At 44.4% G+C, this 25,294-nt stretch overlaps 2 protein-coding genes and 1 long non-coding RNA gene across 4 annotated transcripts; 1 reads left to right on the top strand and 2 right to left on the bottom strand.

The window, feature by feature from the left end:
- Positions 1-729: 729 nt before the first annotated feature.
- On the top strand, positions 730-16,653 carry LOC146963802 (uncharacterized). The gene is made up of 4 exons (XR_015034740.1): positions 730-769; positions 14,941-15,133; positions 15,632-15,834; positions 16,445-16,653. It is a non-coding gene; the product is annotated as an uncharacterized LOC146963802 (long non-coding RNA).
- On the bottom strand, positions 8,466-10,928 carry LOC146963803 (homeobox protein six1b). The gene is made up of 2 exons (XM_085767343.1): positions 10,064-10,928; positions 8,466-9,206 (listed from the first exon to the last, which is right to left on the bottom strand). Exons 1-2 carry the CDS (start codon positions 10,621-10,623, stop codon positions 8,912-8,914), a joined length of 855 nt encoding a protein of 284 aa, XP_085623469.1. The 5' UTR covers positions 10,624-10,928; the 3' UTR covers positions 8,466-8,911.
- Positions 16,654-16,761: 108 nt separating the features above from the next.
- On the bottom strand, positions 16,762-23,766 carry six4a (SIX homeobox 4a). Of its 2 annotated transcripts, XR_015034739.1 has the most exons (4): positions 22,835-23,766; positions 20,384-21,078; positions 18,643-19,304; positions 16,762-18,328 (listed from the first exon to the last, which is right to left on the bottom strand). XR_015034739.1 is itself a non-coding variant. In XM_085767619.1 (3 exons), the coding sequence occupies exons 1-3, from the start codon at positions 23,566-23,568 to the stop codon at positions 18,697-18,699; spliced, it is 2,037 nt and encodes a 678-aa protein (XP_085623745.1). In that variant the 5' UTR covers positions 23,569-23,766; the 3' UTR covers positions 16,762-18,696. The 2 variants fall into 2 exon arrangements, 1 of the variants encoding a protein (XP_085623745.1); XM_085767619.1 differs by having other exon boundaries at positions 16,762-19,304.
- Positions 23,767-25,294: the final 1,528 nt, after the last annotated feature.

Raw genomic sequence — 25,294 nt, 5'->3', positions numbered from 1 at the left:
ATCATGACTATCGCAATATAATTCACATAATTGAACATTTGATCACTGGTCATTACAGCAGCTCTTGGTCAAATCTCCTTTAAAGCTTCACTATCTGACTTTAAACTGAATTACACAAATTGAAACATACAGTTTTTGAGAAGTGTAACAGTGTCAGCTGAACTTCGTGGAGTTATTCATCGAGGATGAGCAACACTGACCACATTTGTGTGTGGGTGTGGTTATCCATGTACTGTAGCTCCACCCAATGTCAGATCCACCTTTCAGTCTATTGCACAGTACAAATACAGGGCTATTTGATAACCAAAACACAGACATCAGTGAATTTTTTTATTTATTATAATTATTTTTTTTATTAAATCACATGTATTGTGTCACAGTTTAAAAGTAATGATTTTGAGATGAATGCAAATCAACTGAAAAAGCAAATATTTGCAATGTAACTAATTAGATTTTATTTTCCAGTTTGTGATTGTTACTCACATTGTTTCATTCACTTACAAGTTTGTTTGTTTCTATGTGAACGTATAAGAATGATTGTATAAAATGGTTGTTTGAAAAAAGAAAAAGATTATTTGAGAAACTTCTATGAAGTCATTGTTTATATTTAGTTCCTTTTTTTGCATGCTGGATGTAATTGTTCATTCTTTGACACTGATTTCAAGAAACGATGAGACTAACTGATGTGTAACTTCTCTTTTTCAGGAACTGACGGTCAGATTGAAGACGCGGCGACAGGACAATGACAGGGGCTCTTCTTCTTTGATGGGTAAGTGACTTTCCCAAACCGTACCAGTGCAGCTGTAATGAAGCCTTTTCCTTCCTTTTTGGCAGGACGGGATGACAACTCTCCTGTGCATAATTACAGCTGCCACATATGATAAACACGTTTCCCACATATGACAAATATCCCACTAAGTTCGCACTCCGGCCTGTACTTTACGGCACAGCAGTAAAACAATCATTCATTATGCGGACAGAGGAGATAGATGGATAGATAGACACTTTGACTGCTGAAGTAGCGCCTACTGTGCAGCGGCAGCTCTGTGCCTAATAACAGAGCTTAGCTGGCATACCAGAGCCGGTGGCACGTTGGTGTAGCGGTAACTCAGAGAGAGCCTGGTAATTACCACCGGCCGCTGACACCATGCCGCAAATGCACCAGTCAGCAGTGAGGGGACCAGTGGAGCATTACCCCCCCCTCCCTCTGCTGCCATGACGATCTGGTGATCAGCCGTGGCATACGAGTGATTAGAGAGGGGAAAAAAAACAAAAACTTTCTGTACTGTCTGTTTTTTCCCTCTCTTAACAGAATCATCCACAAACATCAGGGCATGAATTTTTCGCACTTTGCCGTCAAAGATCTTAATTCTCCCCCCCTCCCTCCCTCCCCACCACCACCACCACCACCGTCTCTCAGCCTGCCCTCATGTTGGACACACTCGACTGGACCATAAGCACTCAATGAGGAGTCGTGAAGGCTTTCCCTCAGGAGAGGCCCGCTGGAAACATACTGCAGGGCCGGAATGGGAAGTTTATTTTGCTTGGTGCATGCATATCTGAGGGATGTGGGGCTCTGTGCACAGAGGGGCTGCAGGAGCACTCACAGTTTCTGCACAGGCGAGTTCATCATTGCAGAGCCCGTACCCCCCCCCCCCCCCATCCTCCTCCCCCTCCTCCTCTTTCACCATCTGAGGAAATAGTTTGGGCTCATCCCCACTCCTGATGTCTAATTCTTCACTCGTCATTATTTTTTATGCCTTCTCTTTTCCTCTCCTCCTCTGTGTTTACCCTCTCCTCGCCACCCTCTCCTGTCCTTCTATCATCTTGCAGGCTAAAATAGGCCCTGCAGCTTTTCTCTGGGCCTTTTGTCCCTGCTCAGGGAGACGTTTGGCACACAGAGGATCGTGTTACAACTTTCATTTCCTGAATGTTTTTCTTTTTTTTTTTCTGCGTGGAACCAAGACGGGTATTTTATCCTGCTCTGCAGCATGAAGATGAAGGGCGAAGGGGGGGCAGGGGGGGATGGCAGCTCAGATTCGGGCTGCTGTCACTCCAGCGTTGGCAAACAAAGTACAAACTGCACATAGCTGCAGTGCAGTGTCCTGGTGGAGAGTAGCTGTGGTGTGGTGTGGTTTGGGCACAGCGGGGGTGTGGATCATGTGTGTGAAATAGAGGGGAGACTTGTTACTTGAGCTATTTGTGAGCCCCGGGAAAGGTGAGGCGATGCCCCTCGGGACCGTGAGGTAGATTTCATTATCCCATATCCCATACCACTTCCTCTTGTTGTGTCTGCCACCGCTGCTCCTCCCCAAAACCCCCTTGAGCCAGGAGCAGTGATATGTCTGTGTTTGGACCTATGGATCAGTCTTGGCTGGGTTTAAAAGCAGAGCAACCAGCAGCAGGGTGGTGACACTCTGCTGTATTATCAATTATTAATTGTGAAACAGTGCCCACAGTATGATATTGTACCCAGACATAATGGCTGGTTGCTTATGGGTCCCATGAAGGCCGATGTAGGCTCAGTGCCTCCCTGAACTGGACGGTAACAACCTGTAACCAAATAGCTTGTTTTGGCAAATTTTATTCTGTATTTTTGAAGTCTGTGAATCTACTTTAAAGGACAAATCTACTGTTTTGTTTTTACTTTCTGTCAACTAATCCCATAACAACACAAAATCTAGCTCCTTTTGACTCTAGCCCCCAGAGCGTTTGTTCTTACAGAAGACATAAATCTTAACAACGACCTACAAATATACAGTTTGTTATCAAAAGGCCTCAGTCCTAAAAACACCGTAGTTTTTTTAGCACTAATTTAAAGTGAATAGCCCAGACTCATAATGGATTGTGTAACAGTAGAGCTCTCACTGACAATTTTCACTACAAACACAGCAAAAAGTGCAAAGATTTATAGTCAGTTGGTGACTCATCCAATAAAAAGAGTAGTTTGGCTTTATTTCCTTTGACCCTTTATTTTCTCTTTGGTTTACATGTTTTGCATTTTTAAATTTATTGTCTAAAAAACATTTTTAAGTGGCAAAACAAAAACTATTAAATCATATAAATGAGCTGTTTTTTCTTCTCACTATGCCCACATACACTTTGATGCTGTAAATTCACACCAATGTAATTATCAACTCCTGTTTCAGTCGCAATTTGTTAAACACCGCAGCGCCCATCTGTCCCAGAAAATGAGAAAAAGTGTTTTTTTTTTAAAGAAATATATTTTTCATTTACATCTCCAGTCACCAGTGGGATGGGAAAAACTAGAAAGTACTGAGAATCAGACTAATGATTGTTTTTGATTTTTTAGATTGGTGTGTTTATAGTAAAATTACATTAACACCTCTATGAATGAGATTGAAACAGTTTCAGCTTTTTTTAAATGGAGATCCGTAACACTCTTTATGGGCAGATTAAAAAAGTTTATAATACTAATGCTTGTGCACGACATTGTAGCATTGTGTTTTTTCTTTGTCTTTCCTTTGTAAGGCATCTACGCATCCTGTCTTCCACATGGTGAAATATTGACACTGGATGCACAGTAGATAACATGTGGATCTGTTTTAATTTGGCTTCAAAAGGCTGAAAACTAACATCGGCTAAAATCTGTTAAATCCTCCCAAAAGTAATTCCAAAAACATCCCAGACTGAAGTTCACTTTTCCTGATCAAAAACATGAGACTAATGCCGTTATCACGTTTCCCTCCCAGCTCCAAAAATACAGATATCTGATTCTCATGCAGCCAGCGCTGCGTCTCGTCTCAGGAAGAGTTGGTTACATGAGCCTGTGCCTTCTGGCCACATTTCTTTTATACAAGTCCTCTTTTCTTAGACACGCACACGCCTTATCTTGTCCTCTGTCTTCTCCTCTTGTAATATATTAGAACCCCCCCCTTCCCCCTTCCCCCTTTCGTCAGGTGTATGATGCTGTCCTTTATTTGACACAGAACATGCTATTTAACACCTTAATGGTTAGGGATCGTCTGCAGAGTCTCCTCCTCCTCGTGTCTGAACCCTGGGTCATACATCACTCATCCCACTGGAAGAAAGAGATAAATATTTCTTTCAGCTCTGTCACATAGGAGCTTCCTGAACGGCTTCCTACTCTCATGAGGGGGGAGCTATCTTTGGCTCCTGCATCAGTATAATGAACTTTTTCCTTTTTCCTTTCTTTCTTTCTTTCTTTCTTTCTTTCTTTCTTTCTTTCTTTCTTTCTTTCTTTCTTTCTTTCTTTCTTTCTTTCTTTCTTTCTTTCCCTCTTTCTTTCTTTTTTTTTGAAGGCAGAGTAGAATAATCTCTCTGATCTTTACACTCTTATGTCATAGAAAATATATAGCAGAGGCCAGCTTGTGTCATTGAGGAAGTGTTTCGTGAGTTTTACTTGTAATCAGTTTTATTTTCTCAGATACACACCCACACTCCCACCCACACACCCACACACACACACATATACACACATACATACACACACACACACGGCCTGCATCTGCCTCTGGGTATAGCCGGGCAGGAACATTGTCAGATCCATGCATCATTGGTAAGAAAATCTCTCCTCCACCCCCACCCCTCGCAGGCAGACCTGAAAAGATCCTTTTGTCCCTCATCAACCGCCTGCTCTCCCCCTCCTCCCCCCTCCCGTCTCTTCTCCCCCCTCACACACACACACACACACACACACATACAGCCTGTGGTTATGGATACCTGGGACTGACTCACACCCCACGACTCCCATGTGGGGGGGGGGGGGGTGAGGCTATACCTGCGAGGCACCCGGCCATGGAAGAGGCTTCTCTCAACCCAAAAAGTTCCCCCAATCTTTGCATCCAGTCCTTTTTAAAGGAGATGTTCGCCCACTCCGATGCCAGAGAAAACATTAACCCAGCTGAGGCAGACGGCCCGAGCTCATGCGGGCTGCTCTCCATGTTTATTTGCACACGTCAGGGCCCTTCCTGCTGTTGATTTAGAGCCACTGCCACTTACGCCTATGACAAATGAAATGCCCTTTTGATGACTCGCGCTCTGTTTGCCATCAGCAGCTGTTGTTACTGGCACCGGCCTGCTGCAGGCTGACGCTATATACTACACCTCCAGCTTTTGTCATCCAGGCTATAGGCAGGAGCATGACTTGTAGTAGTATACGTATGAGAGGGAGATGCACTGTGCAGCTGATGCAGCACAGATTTATGCAGGAAGACTTTCTAGTCTAGGTGGATTTCGGAAAGGGAGGGGATTGGAGCTTGATTAAAAAGCACTGTCAGAGTTTCCGCGTCGGATTGATTTTAGTCTCCTGCACATCCTGAAGGTGACTTAGAGCCTGTTTAATCCTGGCTGCATGTCTCTACCCTTCTGGACATGCTGTCGTTAGATTAACAGGTATGAGGAGTTACTTTTGAGGCTTTGTGATCACCTGTTTGTTAATTTGTGAATATTTAGCCACACCGTGTGCCAACAGCGTGCCGCACCTGCTGTGGTCAGAATTATATATCTGCAGAACCGCTGCTCTCTGCTGACCTCTGCTGAATGTGACTTTCCAGCAACAACAACATTACGAGATATAACTCTCAGTGGTGGACCATTATGATTAATATTTATATTCATATATTTACATGCATATTAAACATTATTAAATCTTTTGTATTTACAACAGCAGATCAGATTGTCCATTGCTACAACAGGTGACAGTCCAAAATTCATTGTTGTTTTTAATTTAATTAATAATACAGTTGGCTTGTTTACAGTCTTACTTAAATTAAAAGTCTTAGAGTATTAAAATATAAATAATTATCTACAATGTTGCTTTTAACTTTTATGTCAGAAAATTCTAAGTAAACACATGTCACATGTCTCGGTGAAATTTTCTAATTACATAATAATAATTCTAATATTTTCTGCTTGGAATTAAAATATTAAAATGTACTCTTGTTATACGGTAAAGTGCGTACATACAATAAAGAACAGAAAAGGCCTCAAAATATATTTTTCCCATAATTCTCAGTGTGAGAAATGAGACACACTTTACTGTGTACATGAAAGAAGTCTTGTTTTTTCCACCTTAGAAATTTCTGCTCTTCTCACTGGTTCAGAAACACTCACATATTGTCACTGCACCACAGTACAATCCACCACCTTTTCAGTCAAAACACAATAAGGCTTATTTGTTAATATGTGCAGGCCACAAAGCTGTTAAGGCAAATTAGCTGAGTATTTGAATATTAAATGTTTAAATGTGAAATCTTAACTTTGTTTTTTGCTTTTTGAGTCATAGTATTTCTTCTTCTTCTTATTATTATTATTTTTCATACTTCTTTATCTCTACACCACTGCATTTTTCTAACAGCTGTAGTTACTTCACAGACTAAAACTTAACATACCACATATGATGAGTTACAGTAATAAAATAGGATCAATTGTAGATTCAACAACTCCATAAGCTTCACTTATAAAAGGCAAACACGTCGATGCATCCGTCACAATGACCCACCAATAATTATTAAACACTGACATAAGACATTCTGCACCCTCAGAACTTACTATATATTTTCTACTACCTTCATTAAACTAAAAAAAAAGTGGTTGATCTTTGCATGTCATGGGTCGCTGCTTTTACCCCGAGGCTCTTCCACTTTTACCCTGCACATAAATGAGCTGCACAAGTATCCCACCACCACTGATTCTCACGAATTAGACTGAGAATGTGAAAATAAGACACACTGACCAAATGCCCTGCTGATGGAGGGTCTGCTGAGGACAAGCCAGACAGGCAGATCACTCAAACACAACCATATGGAAAGCTGTGGGTGATAGATGGGGAGCACAGCCCTGGTGTTTTTAGTAGACCTGAGGGGCTGAGAGAATAAGAGAGAGGGAGAGAGAAAGAAAGAGAAAGAGAAAGAGAGAGAGAGAGAGAGAGAGAGAGAGAGGCCTCTGGGATGCAGAATACCTCAAGGTCCCTCCACTGAAGCCTGGGCGCTGCTGCAGCCCCTGCAATCTGCGCAATCAGGCAGTAATGCTAGCAGCGACTGTTTCAGATTATGCTCAGGAAATCCTCGGTGCTCTCCGCTCAAAACAATTTACCCTGACATGAGCCCAAAGAGAGGGAGAGAAACAGAGAGAGAGAGAGAGAGAGTGTGTGTGTGTGTGTGTGTGTGTGTGTGTGTGTGTGTGTGTGTGTGTGTGTGTGTGTGTGTGTGTGTGTGTGTGTGTGTGTGTGTGTGTGTGTGTGTGTTGGAGGGGTGAGGGTTGTGGGTGGGGGGCTGTCCTCTCCTCTCCTCACCAGATTCCTGCTCTCAGGCCATCATCATATTCTCATATTCTGTCCTCTCTCTGTTTATTATTGTTTTTATTTATAATTATTGTCATTATTACTAAGCTTTTATTACTATTATTATTATTATTATTGCTGTTGTTGTTTTTAATCTCATGACTATTTTATTTTTGTGTTATTATGTTTATTATAAGGATGATGATAACAGTGGGAGTGTCTGCTAATATAATATCTATATTAGTCTATAATATTAGATTTTTTAAATTTATTTTTAAATAATTATGTATCTATTTAAGTTTTTGTTTTGTTTTGTTTTGTTTTGTTTTGATAGGGCATGTATATTGATGTCACCAGCCACTGATAGCTCAACTTGTGTATATACACATCTATATTTTTAACTCGAGGCCTATACATGGGACATTTGCCCATGTTGTGTCAGAGGATCCAGAGCTGCTGGAGGTTGAGTGGTGGCTCTTTCCCATGGCCCGGAACAGACAGAACAAACTCTCAGAGAGAGCAAAGAAAACACGGCAACAAAAAGCCAATGATCCGCAGCAGTGAAGTTAAAAAATGACGAAAACGAAAGAAAGAAAGGGGAAAAAAAAAAAAAAACCTCTCTCCTTCTCTCTTTTGAGCCAAACGCGTGTGACAGAACGGGCTCGATACCCAAAGCGACCACGCAGAGCTGCTCGGTGTGTGTACACAACATGCAGCTCCTGACAGACAGACAGCTGCTGATGTTGACTCACACTGGTATAATTAAATTTCCCTTTGAATAATACGCTCAGAGTTATTATTGTTAAAAACCAAAGGAACTCGCCGGGCAGGCTTTAATCTCCTCTCCACAATAACTCAGAATAATATCTCTGATAGAGATAGATGTCTCGCCACTGCACACTGGATCGCTTGTGGGCAATTTTGCATGTAATTTATCATTTTTAAAGGGCACACTCATAGTTTCCAGCAGCAGGCAAAAAAAAACACCATTAAATAGGACGACACCGAAAAAATAATAATAACACAACAAATGAGTTTCTTTCTCCTAATTCACGATGAATTAATGAATTGTCAGATTGTCCGCCCGGTTCTTGTGGTTTGCGCATATTTTGAGGGCCAATACTGCACGGCCAATAAAAAGCCTGCAGGCTATTTTAATTAAACTTCTTCCAAGTATACACAAATAACACGGAGACAAATGTGTTACTTTTGTTTTATTGGAAACTAATTACCATGACTCTAATGAAAACGTTACCTCTTAGTTTCCATCGCAGGAGGTTCCTATAATTCTTTAGTTATCTTAACAAAATATCATAAATTAAGCAAATGGGCAGAGTCCAGTTAAGTGTTTCGTTGAGTTAAGAGTTTCAGGCAGGTCCTGTTTGTGTGTTTTCGTGTGCAGGAGGTCAGAAAAGCTCCTGTCAGGGTGGGGTGGGGTGGGGATGGTGGGGGGGGTGGGGGGGTATACAGGTTAAGCGCATAAAGGAATTTTGTTCTAACCAAATTTAACGACAGACAAGTCAGTCTATATTATAAGGTAGGCTACTATAGAGTTATTTCATACATGTTCTCAATCTGATACACTTATCAGTCTTCTTTTTTTTTCTGCTTTTCGTTTCTGTAAAATAGAATAATCTGCCAGCCTCTTTAAGAGCCCAAATCCACAAGGCTGGAGGTTAGAGGTCCCAACAAGGAGTCCTGCAGTTGGTGCGGGTGTCCGTGCATGCCGTGCACCGGCTGTGGGCCCCCCAGGCCGGACATGGGGTAAGCGGAGGCCCCGGGGTGGCTCATGTTGCCCTGGAGCAAAAGCGCAGAGTTCTGGTCGGGACTCTGAGGAGGAGAAAACTCGTCCTCCGAGCTGGACATGAGAGACTTTCCTCCGTCCAGCGGGGACAGCTGGTTCTGTTTGTTGCCGCCTGCGTTGTTGTTTTCACTGTTCTCTCTGGAAATGACAACAAGAGGGGGAAACATTACAAATGTGAAGGAGGAACAGTGTGTGGTGAGAAAAAAATAATCTGTCTGAGAGGCAGCCATGATGATTTACTGTAACACAGGAATATTGCTACTATAGGCCTTTAACAGACAAACTAAGACTTTTTTTTTTCTTTTTTTGATTTTCAACTTTTTGTGCGATTTAATATTTTAGGTTTTTATACTTTATACTCTTTGCTGGATCATAATTCAGTGATGTAAACAAAGTGTGCCTCGTGTGTTTTATTCTGCATCAACTCAACCTTTTTCTCAAAAGATTACTCTTCTCCAAAAACCTGGCCACATAGTTTCCTTTCCATCATCAGAGGGAAATAATAACAATGATAAAAAAAAATAATTAATCGCTGCAGATTATTTACATGTCTGCAGCTGTACCTATGTCACATTTCTTCTACTTCACACTCAGACGTGTCAGATGTTTCTATAGAAAAGTGCATCATTTATCATGAAGCAGCAGGCTCCTGTTCACCACCGTCACTGTTACAGGACGGTGGGATTCGGACTCAAAAACCTGTAGAAATCCAAAGCTTCAGTCTGAAATGAAATGATTCCCACATCACACACTCTTTCTATTTCTCTTCCTGTGTTGTCACTTCTCTGGCATGAACCCTGTCACAGCGCCGCGGCTCTGACCCAGACCCACTCTCTCCTCTCTTAACTCTGATCGACACTTTTTTTTTTTTGCTTTCAAGATGAACACGAATTCTCCGCTGGGGAAATGTGTGAACAAAAAAAACAACAACAACAACATATATATATATATATAAGTGCCAAAGAGCCGCAGCCTCGAGCGCCGCTCTCACGTACCTCTCCTTGGCCTCTGCCGCTCTGTCTCTCTGCCGTCTGTTTTTGAACCAGTTGCTGACCTGCGTGGTGGTCAGTCCTGTGGCCTCGGCGAGCTCTCTCTTTTCCCGCGGGGACGGATAGGGGTTGTGCGTGTACCACTCTCTCAGGACTCCCCTGGACTTCTCCTTGAAGCAGTAGCTGGTCTCCTCGCCGTCCCATATCGTGCGGGGCAGCGGGAATTTCCTCCGCACCCGGTACTTCCCTACGGCTCCGAGCGGCCGGCCGCGCAGCTTCTCCGCCTCCACGTAGTGCGCCTTGAGCCACAGCTGCTGCAGCTTCGGGTGGTTGTGCGGAGAGAACTGGTGGCTCTCCAGGATCTTGTAGAGCTCCCTGAAGTTCCCCCGGTGAAAGGCCACCACCGCCTTGGCTTTGAGGACGCTCTCGTTTTTGTGGAGGTGATCGCAGGCGGGCAGAGACCACAGGAAGCGGCCGAGCCTCTCCAGGTTTCCTCCCTGCTGCAGCACCTCGCAAACGCACGCCACTTGCTCCTGCGTAAACCCGAAGGACGGTAATATAGACATGATGTCCGAGCTCGCTCCTCCGCCCGAAAAAACCTCGGTATCCAAAACGATAGAGGGCTGTCGTTTATTTTCTAACGCGTTTTTCTACTCGGTTGTCGCGATGCAATCCAGCGCAATCCTTCCGCGCAGCACAGGCCTATCGGCTATCCAACTCCACTGCAGCCCCTGATGCGCGCAGCAGATTGGGGATGTTGATTGTTGGGACAATTTGTTCCTGCTGGAGATATGTCAGGCTTAAAGGGAGCCTGTGCGTTTCGGTGATTGGCTCTCCCTCTGCCCTGCACCCTGTACAGCAGAGCAGGACTGAGTTTGCAGCTCCGTTTCCTCCCCAGAGGCAGTGCGTCAGGGGCTGAAATAGGAGCGCTTCCACCTCCCGCCCCCACAGTCCCACTCCCGCTGCAGCTGAGGGAGCAGAGCAGCACCTAAACACTAATCAATTATTGCAGACCTCTTTAAAAAGCCTTATTAACATGTTCTGAATATACATCTCCCACAATGCTGCCTATACGGGCTTTCTTTCCCACGTGGGGGCAAACAAACCGCACACTGCATCTCCATATCAGCAGTCACAGTCAGCGGAGGGTGAACCCACAAAAACACACAGCTTTTTATTTGTAGAGAAAGTTTAAAGACTGAAGCATCTTCATGAGCAACATGGGCGAGCAGCGGCCTATAATAAACCCAAGAATGCTATAAACACAACTCAAATAATATTTCATTTAGGTTATTTTTTATTTTATTTTTCATTCTCCATCTGAATGTCTTTATTGTCCAACACATTTTTTTTTTCTTTAACCATTGCAGCTGATTGTGGTGGACGCCCACCGCCTTAATTACATTCAGATTGGACGTTTTGTTTCATAGTCTATTAATTACCCAAGCCGTTTATTTTATGAGGTGATATAATTTAATAAGTTCCTATGATAGTTGGGTCCTTGCGCGCGCATTACGCACGTCTTTTATATGAGCAACCTATACTACCTGCCAAATGTGTTATGGGCCATAGACCACTGGTAGGAAATCAGCCACTTAAGGGTGTGTGGGAGAGAAAGAGAGAGGGAGAGGGGGAGAGGGAGGGAGAGGTTGATATGAAATGCCACATGGTCTGAGCTTATTAGACAATTTGACAAACACTTTATAAGAATCCACAAATTCAGTTGCTCGTGTGTTTAAAACGCATGATAGAGGATAGAGAAGTGTGGGAATGAAGACATATTTATTTTTACACTCTTCATGCAGCTGTAATTTTATTCGTGAGATCCAGTGGATTCCTCGCCGTGACCTTGTCTGCAGAGTTGGAAATTAATCTCGCATATAGATATTTTATTGGCCATTTCTTGCGTGTTTCCTCCGCCGTCACGTGTTCGTGAAGATCTCCTTCCACCCTGTGGCCCTGCATTTATATTTCAGGGATTAGACGGGCACCGCACTGGCTCCAGTGTTTTCTGGTGGGTGAAACACTAAACCAATCCATTAGTAAATGAGTTCTCTGCGACAGTGGTTCTTGGTGGTGCAGTTGTTGGTCTGAGCCATATAGATCACGTTTCTTTATCTGCACAAAAGTCTGAAACTCAACTCCCTCTCAGTATGTCAAAGAACAAGATTGTGCCCGAGAAAATAATATTTAACGTCAACAAATTCACGCAGAGCGTCTCGAGCAGATGACCCCGTTATGAAGGGGCTTTAGTGGGAGAGATAAAAAGCTTTGAACTCTTGTGTTTTTGTGGGCGACAGACGCCTGAAAAAACAGACAGATCTCATCTGATGAAATGATCCTGTGTTTATAATTCAGCATTCAAGGTTTTTCAGGACAAACACACATTCGAGATGATGTTTTAAAAACACAAAAACCTCAGCATTAGTGAATATGGGCGTGTTTTTAGGATAGGCCTACTGGAAAATAAACTGAAGCTTGGTTGTAGATCACCATTTAAAATAAAAAAAATTAAAAAAAATCATTAAAAAATGTATTTTTATTTTACTTTATTTAGATTAAATCAGATATCAGACAGGATCTAACCATCTGATTGTTTCCAGATTGGTTATTATGTGCAGAAATTCAATTTAAAAACCTACTACGTCCATCTTTGAACATTTCCTGTACTGATGTTTAACTTTTACTTTGAAACCTAAAAACATAATTTCCTTGTTTTCCTGATGCTGTAAACACTCCTGTTGCAGAGACAGTGTCTGGTGGTGTGGGTCTGGAGCTGGAGGTCTATTTCCTTAGTGGACACGCAGGCTCTCAGGCCACTTTAGCTCGGGGTCTGTAGCTGTGTAAAACCTCAGTGCTTCAGTAAATGAGCTGTCTGATGAGCAGCTCTCGGGTTTCTCTAATATCTCTACCACATTGCGCCGCGCCTCCTCCTTTAACCCGAGCAGCCCGGGGGGCGAGATTATTTCAAGATGTGGACTCTCTCCGCCTGCCTCCGCCTCTGCCACGGCCAGAGCTGCTGGGCTCCTCATACCCCGACAAGTAATGCAATACATAGGTTAGTGCGCTCACTCCTCACTCCTTTCTCAACGAGCACAGATTCTCCTTCTTTTTCTCCCCTCAAGCCTTTTTTCCCCCAAATCTGCCTCCTACATCACCCTGGGCCTAAACCACGCGTGGACGGATCAGCATCTCCTTATTAATTACGAGCCTATTAATAGCAGCAGTACCTACCTGCCGTATTACTGTTTGTAATCTGTTACACGCGCTGTTGGAGGAGTGGAGGAAAAAGGACATGGGATGTAACCGTGACGCTCCAGTGGGAGAGAAAGAGAGAGGCAGAATGGATCAAGTCAAAACAGCAGAAAACACTTCATAAAAATGTCATCATCAAAAAAAAAGACTTGTGTTTCCTATTGGAGGGTTCATTTTTTTTGAAAATATGGAGGAAAATCGAAACGACCACTGGCTCACTGAACAGATGGTTTTCACTCCATCTAAATCCAAAGTGCTATTTCAGCTGTATCGACTGGAACAAAGCCGATACTGTTTAAATCAAGTGAAAAAAAATGTTAGATCTAGTTCCCAGGGTTAGAGGGGGGGCGTTTGGGTTTATTTTTTATTTAATTCTATTTATTTATTTGGTGACACTCATTTTGAATCTTAATATTATTATAATGAAAAAAACAAAAAAAAATTCCAGCTATCAATTTATAGCAGTGTTGTTTTATTCAAAGCTTTTAATTTCCTATACAAGAAAACACTGCATGTCTTTTTTTTTGTTTACATTAAACTAACTCACATTTATCGACCTGATGATTAATCTAATCAATAAGTCTGTCATTACTTCATCGTTTTGTGTTATGTCCTTAATGTGTGTGTGTGTGTCTAATTAAGATTTAAATGGGTTTTATTTGGTGACGTGAGAGGCAGTGGGAGTTAAAAAAAAAAAAGAAAAGAAAAGAAAAAAGAAAAAGCAGCTCCTTCTCTCAAAACAAAACACAACTGTTGACATGAGTGAGTTAAATGAAATTGGAGCTGCAATTATCAGCTTAACAGAGTTTCCTGTCATGTTGGAAAATTAGACCTGGTACAAGTGCACTGGGGTTAGCGACCCCCCCTCCCTCCACCCCCTTTCTCCACGACTCCCTCCATCTCCATCCCACCATCAAAATCATTACGCATTTCCTCAGAGGACCACCTCCACAAAAAATATGCAGTTACTATACTCTTTCCCCCGGTGCTCTGCTCTGTAAACACGACCAGGGAACATGGACATGGGGCATTTGTTTTAGGGAAATTATTGTTGTTATCAGTGGTAGTTTTGTTATTTGGCTGCGGGGCAAGGAGAGTGTAAACAAAGCAGGCGGCCGGACAAACACGTCAACAAACAGAAGCAGCGATTTTAAAGGTGATGTTGCAGCGGCGGCCATGTGAGGCTGCCTGCAGGGAGGGGGCGCCATGGAGATGCATCACTGCCAGTCACAATGTAACTCCTGATGGAGGAGGAGGAGGAGGTGGAGGTGTTTGTGTTTTTGCAAATAAAGTTTTCAGGTAGTTAGGGAGCAGGTGTGTGAATGAGAGAGACACAGAGAGAGAGAGAGAGAGACAAGGAGAGGGGGAGACTGTGTGTGTGTGTGTGTGTGTCTCCATGGTCATGTCAGGCCTCATCTGCTCTACTCCTGTTACAAAGTGGTGTTTTTCTCTTTGGGAAATACCGTTTGACCACTGTGGTGTGGCCCCGATGCTGCCTCCCAGCTGCTGCCACTGTATGTGTGTGTGCGTGTGTGTGTGTCACGTACAGGAACACAAACACACACACACACACACACACACACACTTAAAACTGTCCTCATGACTTATGTTTTTTTCTGTCCTTGTAGTCCAGAACAACCTGGTGAATCATGCTGGTTGCATCCTCCCCTTCCCACACTGGATGATGGAGCAGACATGTGCACATACCTTCTATTCTGCCAAGCAACAAATAAGGAGGTAAAAAAAAAAACCCTCTACAAGGATGGAGGACGTTTAATTCCCATCTACAGTCCATAAACACCACCTACTTTCCGCAGCCTGGTAAGAGCCAATAGCAGAGGTTGTTTCTGGACAGGGAACTACTTGGCCGGTAGTGGTGGGTCTGTGCGAGCAGGCTGGTACCCACTGACCCTTGCCCTCTCATTAGTGGGACGTGGAGCAGTGGAGTACCGTTCTCCCCAGGTCATGTTACATATGGCTTGCAGTCTGCTGCGCAGCATTAAATGTCAGCTTTGAAACCATCTGAAAGATCAGAGGTCAGTGTTTTTAATAAGGCCAGAGTTCTGGGGGAGTTCCCTCTTTCTTTTTTTCTTTCTTTTTTTTTTTTTTTTTTACTGCACACACAAGTATGTTTTATGTTGCATTTTTGAAATTGTGGACAGAAATGATCCAGTACTTAGATATGGGGATGTCCTGATTTTCACACATAAATAGAGTTGTAAAATGTAAATAAAATTCAGCGACTGACTGTGTCGAGTCCCTGTGAAAAATGCACTACAGGTCCTGACAATAATGCTCCTCTCCCTGTTTAATTTATAGGCACAATACAAAGGTGGAATTTGGAGTTTTCTGTGGCCCCCTCCCCGTGAGACCCACAGACCGTGGGCTCCTGCTGCGAATGGGATATTGTTCTGCGCTCCAACAAAGCTGTTTTCACCCTCTTCAATATTACAGGAGGAGTTACCTGATACCTAACAATCAGCTAATCCACTGCCCATGGCGACGAGGTCACCTGTGCACAGGTAACTTTATACCGGCAGCCGGTCTCTCCCTCCCTTTCCCGCTTAGTCTCTCCCCCCCTTTTTTTTTTTTTATTCTTCTCCCTCTCTCTGTGCCTCAACAGTGAGCACAGACAAACAGCCTCTGTTTATTTAGGTCATCAGTTAGATCATATATAACTCCTCCAGCCAGGATCCGCTGAGAGGACAACTCCTATAATTCACCGCAGACACTCTGAGAATAAAATAAAATCCCCTGCTGTTCGTCCATTTGTCAAACTTTGCCTCCATTTTATCTCTCTCTGCGTTGGTTTGGTCGTGTGCCCACCGAGTTGAACGAGCCTTGGGTGGAAATTCATGAATTGACAGAGAATCCCCTGAAGCCGTGAGAGGAGTTCAGGCTCTTTTCTGGATAGAGACTCAGTGTCTGTTGAGTGACAGCACCTCAGATTCATTCTTCCACATGTTAAAGAAGGGAGGGGAGGGGAGGGGAGGGGGGGTTGTTGGGCCTTCAGCTCAGGGGGGGGGGGGGGACCATTGGATTGGTCTGAGCTGTGGGGAGCAGCAAGCAGACCCCCCACCCCAAAAAGAGCTTTACCTCTGGAAATCTCGTTGCTGTTTATTTGAATTACAGGGGCTGAGATGAGAAAAGGAGGGCTAATGAACTCCAGGTTGGCCAGGCATGTGCAAACGATCACCGCAGGTTCGCAGAGAGCAACGCCAGGCTTGCTGGATTACTGCATGCCACCCCCCCACTACTACCACCCCAATACTTGCCTTGCCCCCCCTCCCCCCACCCCCTTTGCAGTTTGGCTACATAGACATGTGCTTTTTTTTTGTCTGTAATTTACATGTTATATCCCTTCAATCTCAAAAAACCTCAGAGATCAGCCCTTAATATGGGCTGTCATCTTAAAACGTTAACGTGTTGGAAAGAAATAAAAATGTCTGTTTTATGTTTTTATAAATATAAACTTTTATTGCAGTATGGAGATTTAGAAAAATACATTCACATAATTTCAGATAACAAACATATCATTCAAACTAAGATAAAAAACAAAAAAAAACAAACAACAAAATAAAATAAATGACCATCAGTTTACTATTTGCCCATGATTCTTTTTTTTTTTTTTTTGGTATTTTACGTTAAAGCACTGAGGATACTTTTCACTGAAATGAAATGTCCATTCAAATTGATGGGATCATGTCATAAATCCTGACAGATTAAAGTGTTGCCAGTCCTCTGGTGTGAAGACATGTGATGCACTGATACGTGTGCGCGGTCTGACTTGGCTACGAGGCTGAAATGTGCTATTATGGTCACGTATGACAGCGAGGAATTCGGCTCCCGTTGTGAAAAGCACCGGACACACTTGACAAATGGGCTCCACATTCTCCCTTTTCTTTCCCTCTCATCTGACACCCAACAAGTGTTCCAGTGATGGTGGCGGTGGCGGCGGCGGTGGTGGTGGTAAATCTCTGAAACTTACGCCTGCCGACCAAACGCAACAGCTACAACTGAATATTCACAAAAAACAAAGAAGTAAAAGGCACTAGTGTCCAAAAACATTATGACGCCATGCAAAGAGAAATTATTACAATCCTTCTCCGGTTTAAAGGTTGGACTGTTAAAAAAATACAACAACAACAACAAAAAAAAAGATTTGTCCTCTTCTTCACTCCTGTCCCTTTTGTTCCTTATAGGTTTCAAAAAAAGCATACACACTGTAGATGTTTGCATCCGGCTTTATAGAAAAATATCATTCATGATAACTGACATTTGGAGAGACACATCAAAAATGAAACACAATATACTATAGCATCGTCACATCTAGATAACATACTATGAGTTGCAGCGTTATAAACAACATGTGATGGACAACGTGTGAGTCTTGACAGGGCGACGACCTCTCGGATCATCGCTCGTATCATGATGAGGCCTGACGTAGGAGTCGTTGCTGAAATAGTGCGCGTGTGTTGCTGTTGTTGTTGCTGCTGTTGCTGCACATGACACACCCTCCTTCCTTGAAACGTGTACATTGTAATGTCATCGTGGTTAGTGCAAATGCCAAAAAACAGACCAACGCCATTGTGTAGGTATTTTAAAGTAGCAGAAAGGCACATTCGTCTCAACTCTAGTCTCCAATGCTCATTGGAGTTCATTTGGTGTGATATATAAAGCACAAATCAGGGTATTTGCAGTGACTTGAGAGGCCACCGGAGAATTTAAGGTGCTTACTGAAGGACACTTTCGCTCCCAAAACAGCAGCTTTCTGCGTCTAATAACCTGTTAGCTCTCTGTATGTGAGTGTGTGTGCAGTCCTTCAGTAAAGCTGTCGCTGCTGAACTGATCATTTTCGCAGAGGCTCTCTCCCTCGTCCCCCCTACCGAATGACCTTTTTGGTTTGAGCCAGATGACGCATTTAGTTTGGAGGAACATCCTGGTCACATGACTCGAGGCATTCCAGCACCTGCTTCTGCAGATCAAATCCACTCAACAGGAAGTAGCAGGTGTTGCCTATAAAAATGCACATTTAAACATGGCTCAAACACACACGGCGACTTCTTCTGTTTGCACCAAACAGTCGTAATGTTTCACTTTAAGAACAGGGCTTTTAAAAACATGTCAAAGACGTTTAGTTTAGTTTTTTTTTTTTCTTAAATCTTTATGATAAACTGATAATGCCCACCACACAGGGCTCCCCTCGGACTAGAGTGCATTGTAAAAAGTCAAATGAACACAAATAATTTAACATTTAAAGGAAATGAATGGTAAAAAAAAAAAAAAAAACACACACACACACACGCTCACACAAAGGTAAAAAGATTCACTACATCACTGCTTTGGAGGACACGAGTGCTTCTGCGAGGAGACTGGGTTTGAGGTTAAAGGTCAGCCATGTCCTCATCCATCTGCACTGTCTGTAGTTTGGCGAGCTCCTTCCCCTCCACGGCCTCCATCTCCCCGCACATGGCCCGCACCATCTCGCTCACGCCCCCCGAGCCCGAGCCGTCCACCTTGTTCTCTGAAAGGTTCATGTAGTCGCTGTTCACCATTAGGTGCGAGGGCGGGGGCCCCCGGACCCCGTGGCCCCCGAGGTACTCCGTGGACTGGAGGTGGTGGTTGCTGGGGTCCGTTTGCGCCATCAGCGGCGTGCTGACGGTGAGGGTGGTGTAGACCTCCGGCTCGGGGCTGGATGAGGTAACGGCGGGGACCTCGGCGGCCGAGGCGGGACCTCGACCGGAGGGAGCGTCGTCCGAGTCGGGGGCGGTGTAGCTGATGTGGCCGTTGGGGTCCAGGTGGAGGCCGTGGTGGTGGTAAGAGGAGTACACGCCGCCCTCCAGAGGCTCCTTCTTGATGGACGGCTGCTCGGCGCTGCTCATGCCGTAGAGGACCGTGCTGTGGTGAAGGGACGTCATGGTCAGCTTGTCCTGCTGCTGGAACGAGTTGTTGTTGGAGGAGCTCACCGCCACGTTGTTGAGAGCCATGGTACCTGAGGGAACACAGAGAGAGACAGTCAATACACACCGAATCTCCACATCCAGCATAGTAGAGCCCACTCCCACCGCTCGACCCCCTTCTCGTCTCCCCCCAGCATCATATGTTTCATTAAGAGCAGGCCTCGGCCCCAAAATTGCTGTTATGTGTCTCACACACTTGGTGCTCTTTAAGCCTGACCCCACAGCGCCCCAGAGAACAAATGCAGGAGCCTGCCAGAGCTCAACAGCGAGCTGCAATTTTCTGTTTTTCCTTATAATTCATCCTGGTGTAGATTCTCTGCTTTCTGTCAAAGTAAGTGCTGTTGTGGTTTATTCCCTGTTAGTGCGTTTCGTGGCCTCTGATTGTCTGAAACATATTTCTCCACCTCCCTGCTCTGCAGATCAAGAGCGCCATGATGATGAGTGATGGTGACTTCAGAACTTGTTTTTATCCATCTCTGGGGTTTTCAAAGGACCACCTCTTGTGCGTGCGTGCATGTGTGTGAGTGTGGGGCCCTTCCCTGTTTCTCCTGCTCTGTGTTATGTGTAGTATCAGCCCTTTGGGCTACGGCCCAAACGCAGACAAGCCAAGAATAAAGCTGCTCGGATATATTGGGTGGACGTAGTAGAGATCTGTTGACAAACTACAAGGGACGTGCAGCATTGCACTGGAACATTTAAGGAGGGTAAAGAGCAACCCTGCTCTGCTATGAAGCTGTGAGACATAACATTGTAACATTTATTCTATAAAACTATGGCAGGTTTAATGTTTTTTGTCTTGATCTTTAAGGTTGCAGTGAGTAGCAGCATTTCTTTTACAGTCAATGTCTTATATTTACCTAATAGATTAAGAGGAAGTGAATGCCTCTGTGTGTATGAGCATTACATCCTCATGATTAGTCAACATCTTCCACTCTTCTCATTAAAGGGTCATTAGTCACTGGACCAGAAATACTCTAACATTTTATTGTGTCATTGTTGCTCATCCTTTCCTCATTATGTTGTAATACACTTCTCATGTAAACACGAGAGGAACTGCTATCGTCAGGAAACTAGTGTGTAAGCTGAATAACAAATCACTTCCTGCACCCACCTTGTTGTTGGATAGTTGATGCGGACGAGGCAGAGGAGAGCTGCAGGGGAGGAAGCCCTACGTCGCTGTTGAGTAATGAGCTGCCATCGCTGTCGGAGACTCCGCTCGGCACCTGGACCAGACTGTAGCCGCCCAGCTGCAGCGCACCTGACGAGGAGCTGAACGTCAGCACGGAGGAGCCCCCGTTCTGGGCGGCCATGGTGTGAAGCCCCTCCAGCTTCACCTCGGCCCCGTTGACGCAGCCGGAGTACGGCGAGTACTGCAGGCCGGAGTCCTCGGCGGAACCGACAAGTCCCTTCTCTTGCCCCGTCTGCATCTGCATGTCCACCCCCGAGCCCCCCAGCAATACCCCTCCAGACGGCCTCAGGGGGTTGAACGCCAAGGGTTGGATGCCCAGGTTGAGCCCGTTGAAGAGGATGTTTCCAGGTGTGTGGAGGTAAGATGAGCCACCGTTGTGAAACACGGTGGAGGAGTTGTTGCTGGTCACTAGACTCCCATTGTAGAGACCGCCACTCGTGGATCCGGGGGGCATCTTTATGTCCCCGATCTGCTGGATGACCACCCCACTGTCCAGAGGTCCCGTTTGAATCCCATGGGTGATCACTCCGTCTGAGGAGTTAGAGAGGGGCCGGGGTGACAGCTCCTCCTGGCCTTTACTAGACTCATCCTCTGTGCTGTGGTTTCCATCAGATTCACTGTGAAAAAAAAAGGCAGAAACGATGACAAATGGCACATCATGAAACAAGAGGAAGACAGAATCATTTGTGGTTAATTATAGTTATAAATTGACTTTAGTCCAAATGGAATAAGACTGGAAAAACAGTCAAAGTCCCTGTTATAGACAATAAGTGCTTCTTGGTCTCTGAGTGTGGAAGACACACTCTAAAGCACAGTTACAATTAGAGAGTATAAACCAGTATAATGGCGTTTATTTCCTTTCCACCCACATCTTTGCCTATAACCCAGAGCAGGCAGGCACATTTGTTGGTGTGTTATTACACAGCTTTGAAGAGCAGGCTTGTGTTTGTGAACGCGGAGCCCTCTCTTACCTCATGGAGAGAGCTGCACTCACAACAACCAACCAACATCAACAACCGTGCAACCATTTGGCGCTGTAAATTTCTGCTGTGACAAAATGCCAGAGCTGATGGCCTGACAGAACAAATGGCTGAAACGATTTATTTTTGTTGCGACCCCCTTACTCCCCCTTCTCCGCCTTGATTTAAAATGTAAAATCTAAAAACTTTATTTTTCAATTTTAAAAAAAGCTTGAGTCTTTAAAAAAAAAGGAATATGGACATAGCTGTTAGAGTTTGTTTATTAACCCCCCACCCCACACCCCATGGTAAAAGACTGATTAAAACAGCTGCATCCCCCTGCCACCCCCTCCTCCCCCTAACACACACACACATACTCAAATACCCAAACCCCCCACTTCCACTTCCAGGAAAAGATATAAAGCATAAGACACAGTGAGATGGTGAAGTTTGTTTAAAAAAAAAAAAAATCCACAGGTTATGAACATGTTGAAACACCATTTGGGGAATAATTGTAGTCGCGATCTGAAAGGCGGTGTGAGATGGTTCTTGTTTGAGCGTGCGCGCGTGTGTGTGTGTGCGTGTGCGCGCCCGCGTGTGTGTGTGTGTGTGTGCGTGTGTGTATGAGAGAGACAGAGGGGTCACCTCCACCAGGTGTGCGTCAGCTTTGTTCACAGAGAGGGAAACATGAAAGAAGGTAAAATTCAGTGTGTTTGTGTAGAAGAGTTTTGAGCCTGTGGGATCCTTTTAGCTCTGAGAGAGGGAGGGGAGGGGGAGAAATGTGATTATGAAAATGATTTATGTTGGGCTGGGGACATATGCACGCGCTAATGTGTGTGTGTGAGTGTGTGTGTGCGTATGTGTGTATGTACGTGTGTGTACATCTCCACTCATTATCAGTCCACTGGATTAAAGCAACTTTTTAAGTCACCTTTTGAATCATTTCTTCAAAGTGAAACTCTTCACGTGTCTGATCAGTCAAAGCACTGAAGTGTGTGTGTGAAGTGAAGTTACTATGATATTTAGTTGCTTATGGTTTCCATGCCCCATAGCACTTGAAACCGGATCTGAAAGGCAACCGCTTCATATTTCAAAACATTTAAAGCGTGCTCCAAACCCTTTTACGCATACTTTTTTTTTGTTTCTTAATAATGAACAGTTAATGATTCACATTGTCAGCTTTTCCATGTGAGTCCGACGGGAGATTATGAAAAACACTGAGCACTGTCAGTCACTGGCTTAAGTGTGAATGGTAATAAACTAAGCGCACCGTCTATTGAAAGGGGGGTTTGAAATACTTTGTTAAAATTAGCCCGAGTGTATTTTCACGCGCCTTTTACGCACAGTGAAATATGTCGATGATTTGGGTCATATGAAGTTTGAAATGCGTCGGTTGTTCCTTGAGTTGCCTCACCTTTTGGATTGTGCCTCGGACGGGTTTCTGTCTCTCTGTCTCCTGTTTTTGAACCAGTTGCTGACCTGGGTCAAGGAGAGTCCTGTGATCTTGGCGAGGTTTCTTTTCTCGGCAGGAGAGGGGTACCTATTCTGGTTGTACAGATCCTTCAGCGCGTTTCGAGACCTCTCCTTGAAACAATACACAGTCTCCTCGCCATCCCAGATAGTCCTGGGCAGAGGGTACTTTCTCCGGATTCGGTACTTGTCCACGGCGCCCAGAGGTCTCCCCCGCGCCTTCTCCGCCTCGGTGTACCGGGCCTTGTACCACAGATCTTGCAGAAAGGTGTGGTTGGACGGACTGAAACTGTGGTTCTCCAAAATACTGTACAGCTCCTGGTACCGAGCCTGGTGGAAAGCGACGAGCGCCTGGGCTTTCAGGATGCTTTCGTTGCCGCGTAGCAGGTCGCTCTGTGGCAGGGACCACAGGAACCTGGCCAGCCGGTCCACATTGCCTCCCTGCTGCAGAGCCTCGCACACGCACGCCACTTGCTCCGGGGAGAAAGCCAGAGAGGAAGCGGCGCTCACCAACAGCTCCGTGCGCACCGCGTCCGCGTTGGGAGTCGTGCGCTCCATGGACAACTCCGCCGCGTCCAGCGCCACAAACTTGATGCACTCCCGCTTATCCACCTCCTTCACATTTTCCCTCTTGATGTCATTCGCTGTTGTGACTTCTCCGGCAGAAGAAGAAGACATTTTTTTGGTTCAAGCCTTCCCTGGTAAAGTCACTCCTCCCAGCTCGATCGGGTTACCTCCTCGCCATGCGAATGCGATCGGATATCTGACAGCAGCTGTAAGTAGATATCTCTCTCCCCTTTTCCTTCCAACGTGACTTTTACTCTGCGGGGACTGGAGCTGGAAGGAGACACACTGGGGTCTATCTGCAGGAGAGCCACGCTATTGGCCGCCGATGGACCCATAAGGGAGGAGCGAGCCGATTCAGACACGAATGTTTGGTTTCCAGTTGTCACTCATATCACTTCCAGCATATTCCCGTAGCTCACCTGTGCAAGGTGAGTGCTTTTGGGATCGTGGGAACAGGGTCTCCTTGTCGTCTATATGGCCAGGAGCTGCCTGTGCAGAACAAAACACCAGACTGCTCCTTCTTTTTATTCCCTTTTCTAAATATTGAAATCCATTTGGGAAAAATGATCCTATAAAAAAATGGCTTCAGTATCTTAATCTGGAATTATTTTGACACATAGAAACTTAATTAAAACTTCAGTCTGAGTGTTATTTGCACTTATAATGCCAGAACTGTCTGGCATCCTTCATATACACTTTTCAAAGACTGCTGTTTTGATTATTGGCATAAGTCACAGGCCATACACACACTGAATCAAGTCACAATAAGAACATTGTGATCCCAGTAACAAACCCAACACATAAACGTAGAGTAGAAAGAACCACAGGAACAAACATCTCCATATGGATACAGATTTTCAGACCATCTCATAAATATGTGTGGTGGGATATTACTGTTTTTCCTGGAGCTCAAAGAGTATTATTTTCCCCATTCACGCACACCATCAAAGCCAACTAACTGTCTAGCATTAATGTAAGATGATATAATATTAATAATATAAAGATAGCTTTCATCAAATATCACTCTAGCCCATAAAAAGATATGTTCATGTTGTAGTGCATGGTCACATTCATGGTTGTTAAAAAACATTTTTATAAAAAGAAGATGGTGTGTGTGTTTGCTGGTTTTGCAGATAGTTTAGATCTAATACAGCATTGGAGTATAACTTTGTCTTGACAATTATTGGCAGTCATATATTGTCAATAGATTGATGTATTTGTATGGCTTTTAGTAAGATGATCTGCAGCACATAGCACATCTGCTTTCTAAGCTACAGCCTTTGAAACGATGGGGATGGAAATTAAAACCATTAAACCACCCTGCCCTAAAGTTATTACAATGTCACCGTTTTTGTCATGATAATATAAAATATATATACATATCATAAATCACATAATATATCAATCATCCTTGGTAAATTATTTTGCCCAAACAGTTGTACATTAAAGCAGAAACTCTATGATGTCAGATGCCCTGGGGAACAACATCTGGGTATAGTTTTGGTTTTAATTATGTTGCAGTTCAGACTTACATTAGATCATGGAATATAAGGCAGCCCTGTATAGGCTATAGGGAAGTGCACACAGAGGAGACAGTGAAAGCCGTAATGGAAGCAGCAGCCACCATAAACATTCACTCTAAATACAACCTAGAGAAAATAAACAACTCAGCGTTTTTACCTCAACCCCCCCCCCACCCCCCACCCCCCCTCTGGGATTCCTCAGGGACCCCCAGTGTGTGAGAGGAGAGCGACCAGCACCGCTGTTAGAGGTCATCATTAGGTAGGAACCACTCTTTATTAGCGCGCTTTCTTTCTTTCTCCCGTCGGACCACATT

The sequence above is a fragment of the Trachurus japonicus genome, chromosome 22, assembly GCF_045865225.1.
Source record: "Trachurus japonicus isolate A0001 chromosome 22, Traja_1.0".
Classification (NCBI taxonomy): domain Eukaryota; kingdom Metazoa; phylum Chordata; class Actinopteri; order Carangiformes; family Carangidae; genus Trachurus; species Trachurus japonicus.
The sequence above is the reverse complement of the archived record's forward strand: the minus strand, read 5'-3'. Positions and strand labels throughout refer to the sequence as shown.

Coding starts and splice junctions, on each gene's coding strand:
- LOC146963803 (XM_085767343.1), bottom strand. CDS start 10,623: ATGTCTATATTACCGTCCTTCGGGTTTACGCAGGAGCAAGTGGCGTGC. Junction 9,207..10,063: donor GCGGCAGAGGCCAAGGAGAG/GTACGTGAGAGC, acceptor TGTCATTTCCAG/AGAGAACAGTGAAAACAACA.
- six4a (XM_085767619.1), bottom strand. CDS start 23,568: ATGTCTTCTTCTTCTGCCGGAGAAGTCACAACAGCGAATGACATCAAG. Junction 21,079..22,834: donor TCCGAGGCACAATCCAAAAG/GTGAGGCAACTC, acceptor TTTTTTTCACAG/TGAATCTGATGGAAACCACA. Junction 19,305..20,383: donor ATCAACTATCCAACAACAAG/GTGGGTGCAGGA, acceptor GTGTTCCCTCAG/GTACCATGGCTCTCAACAAC.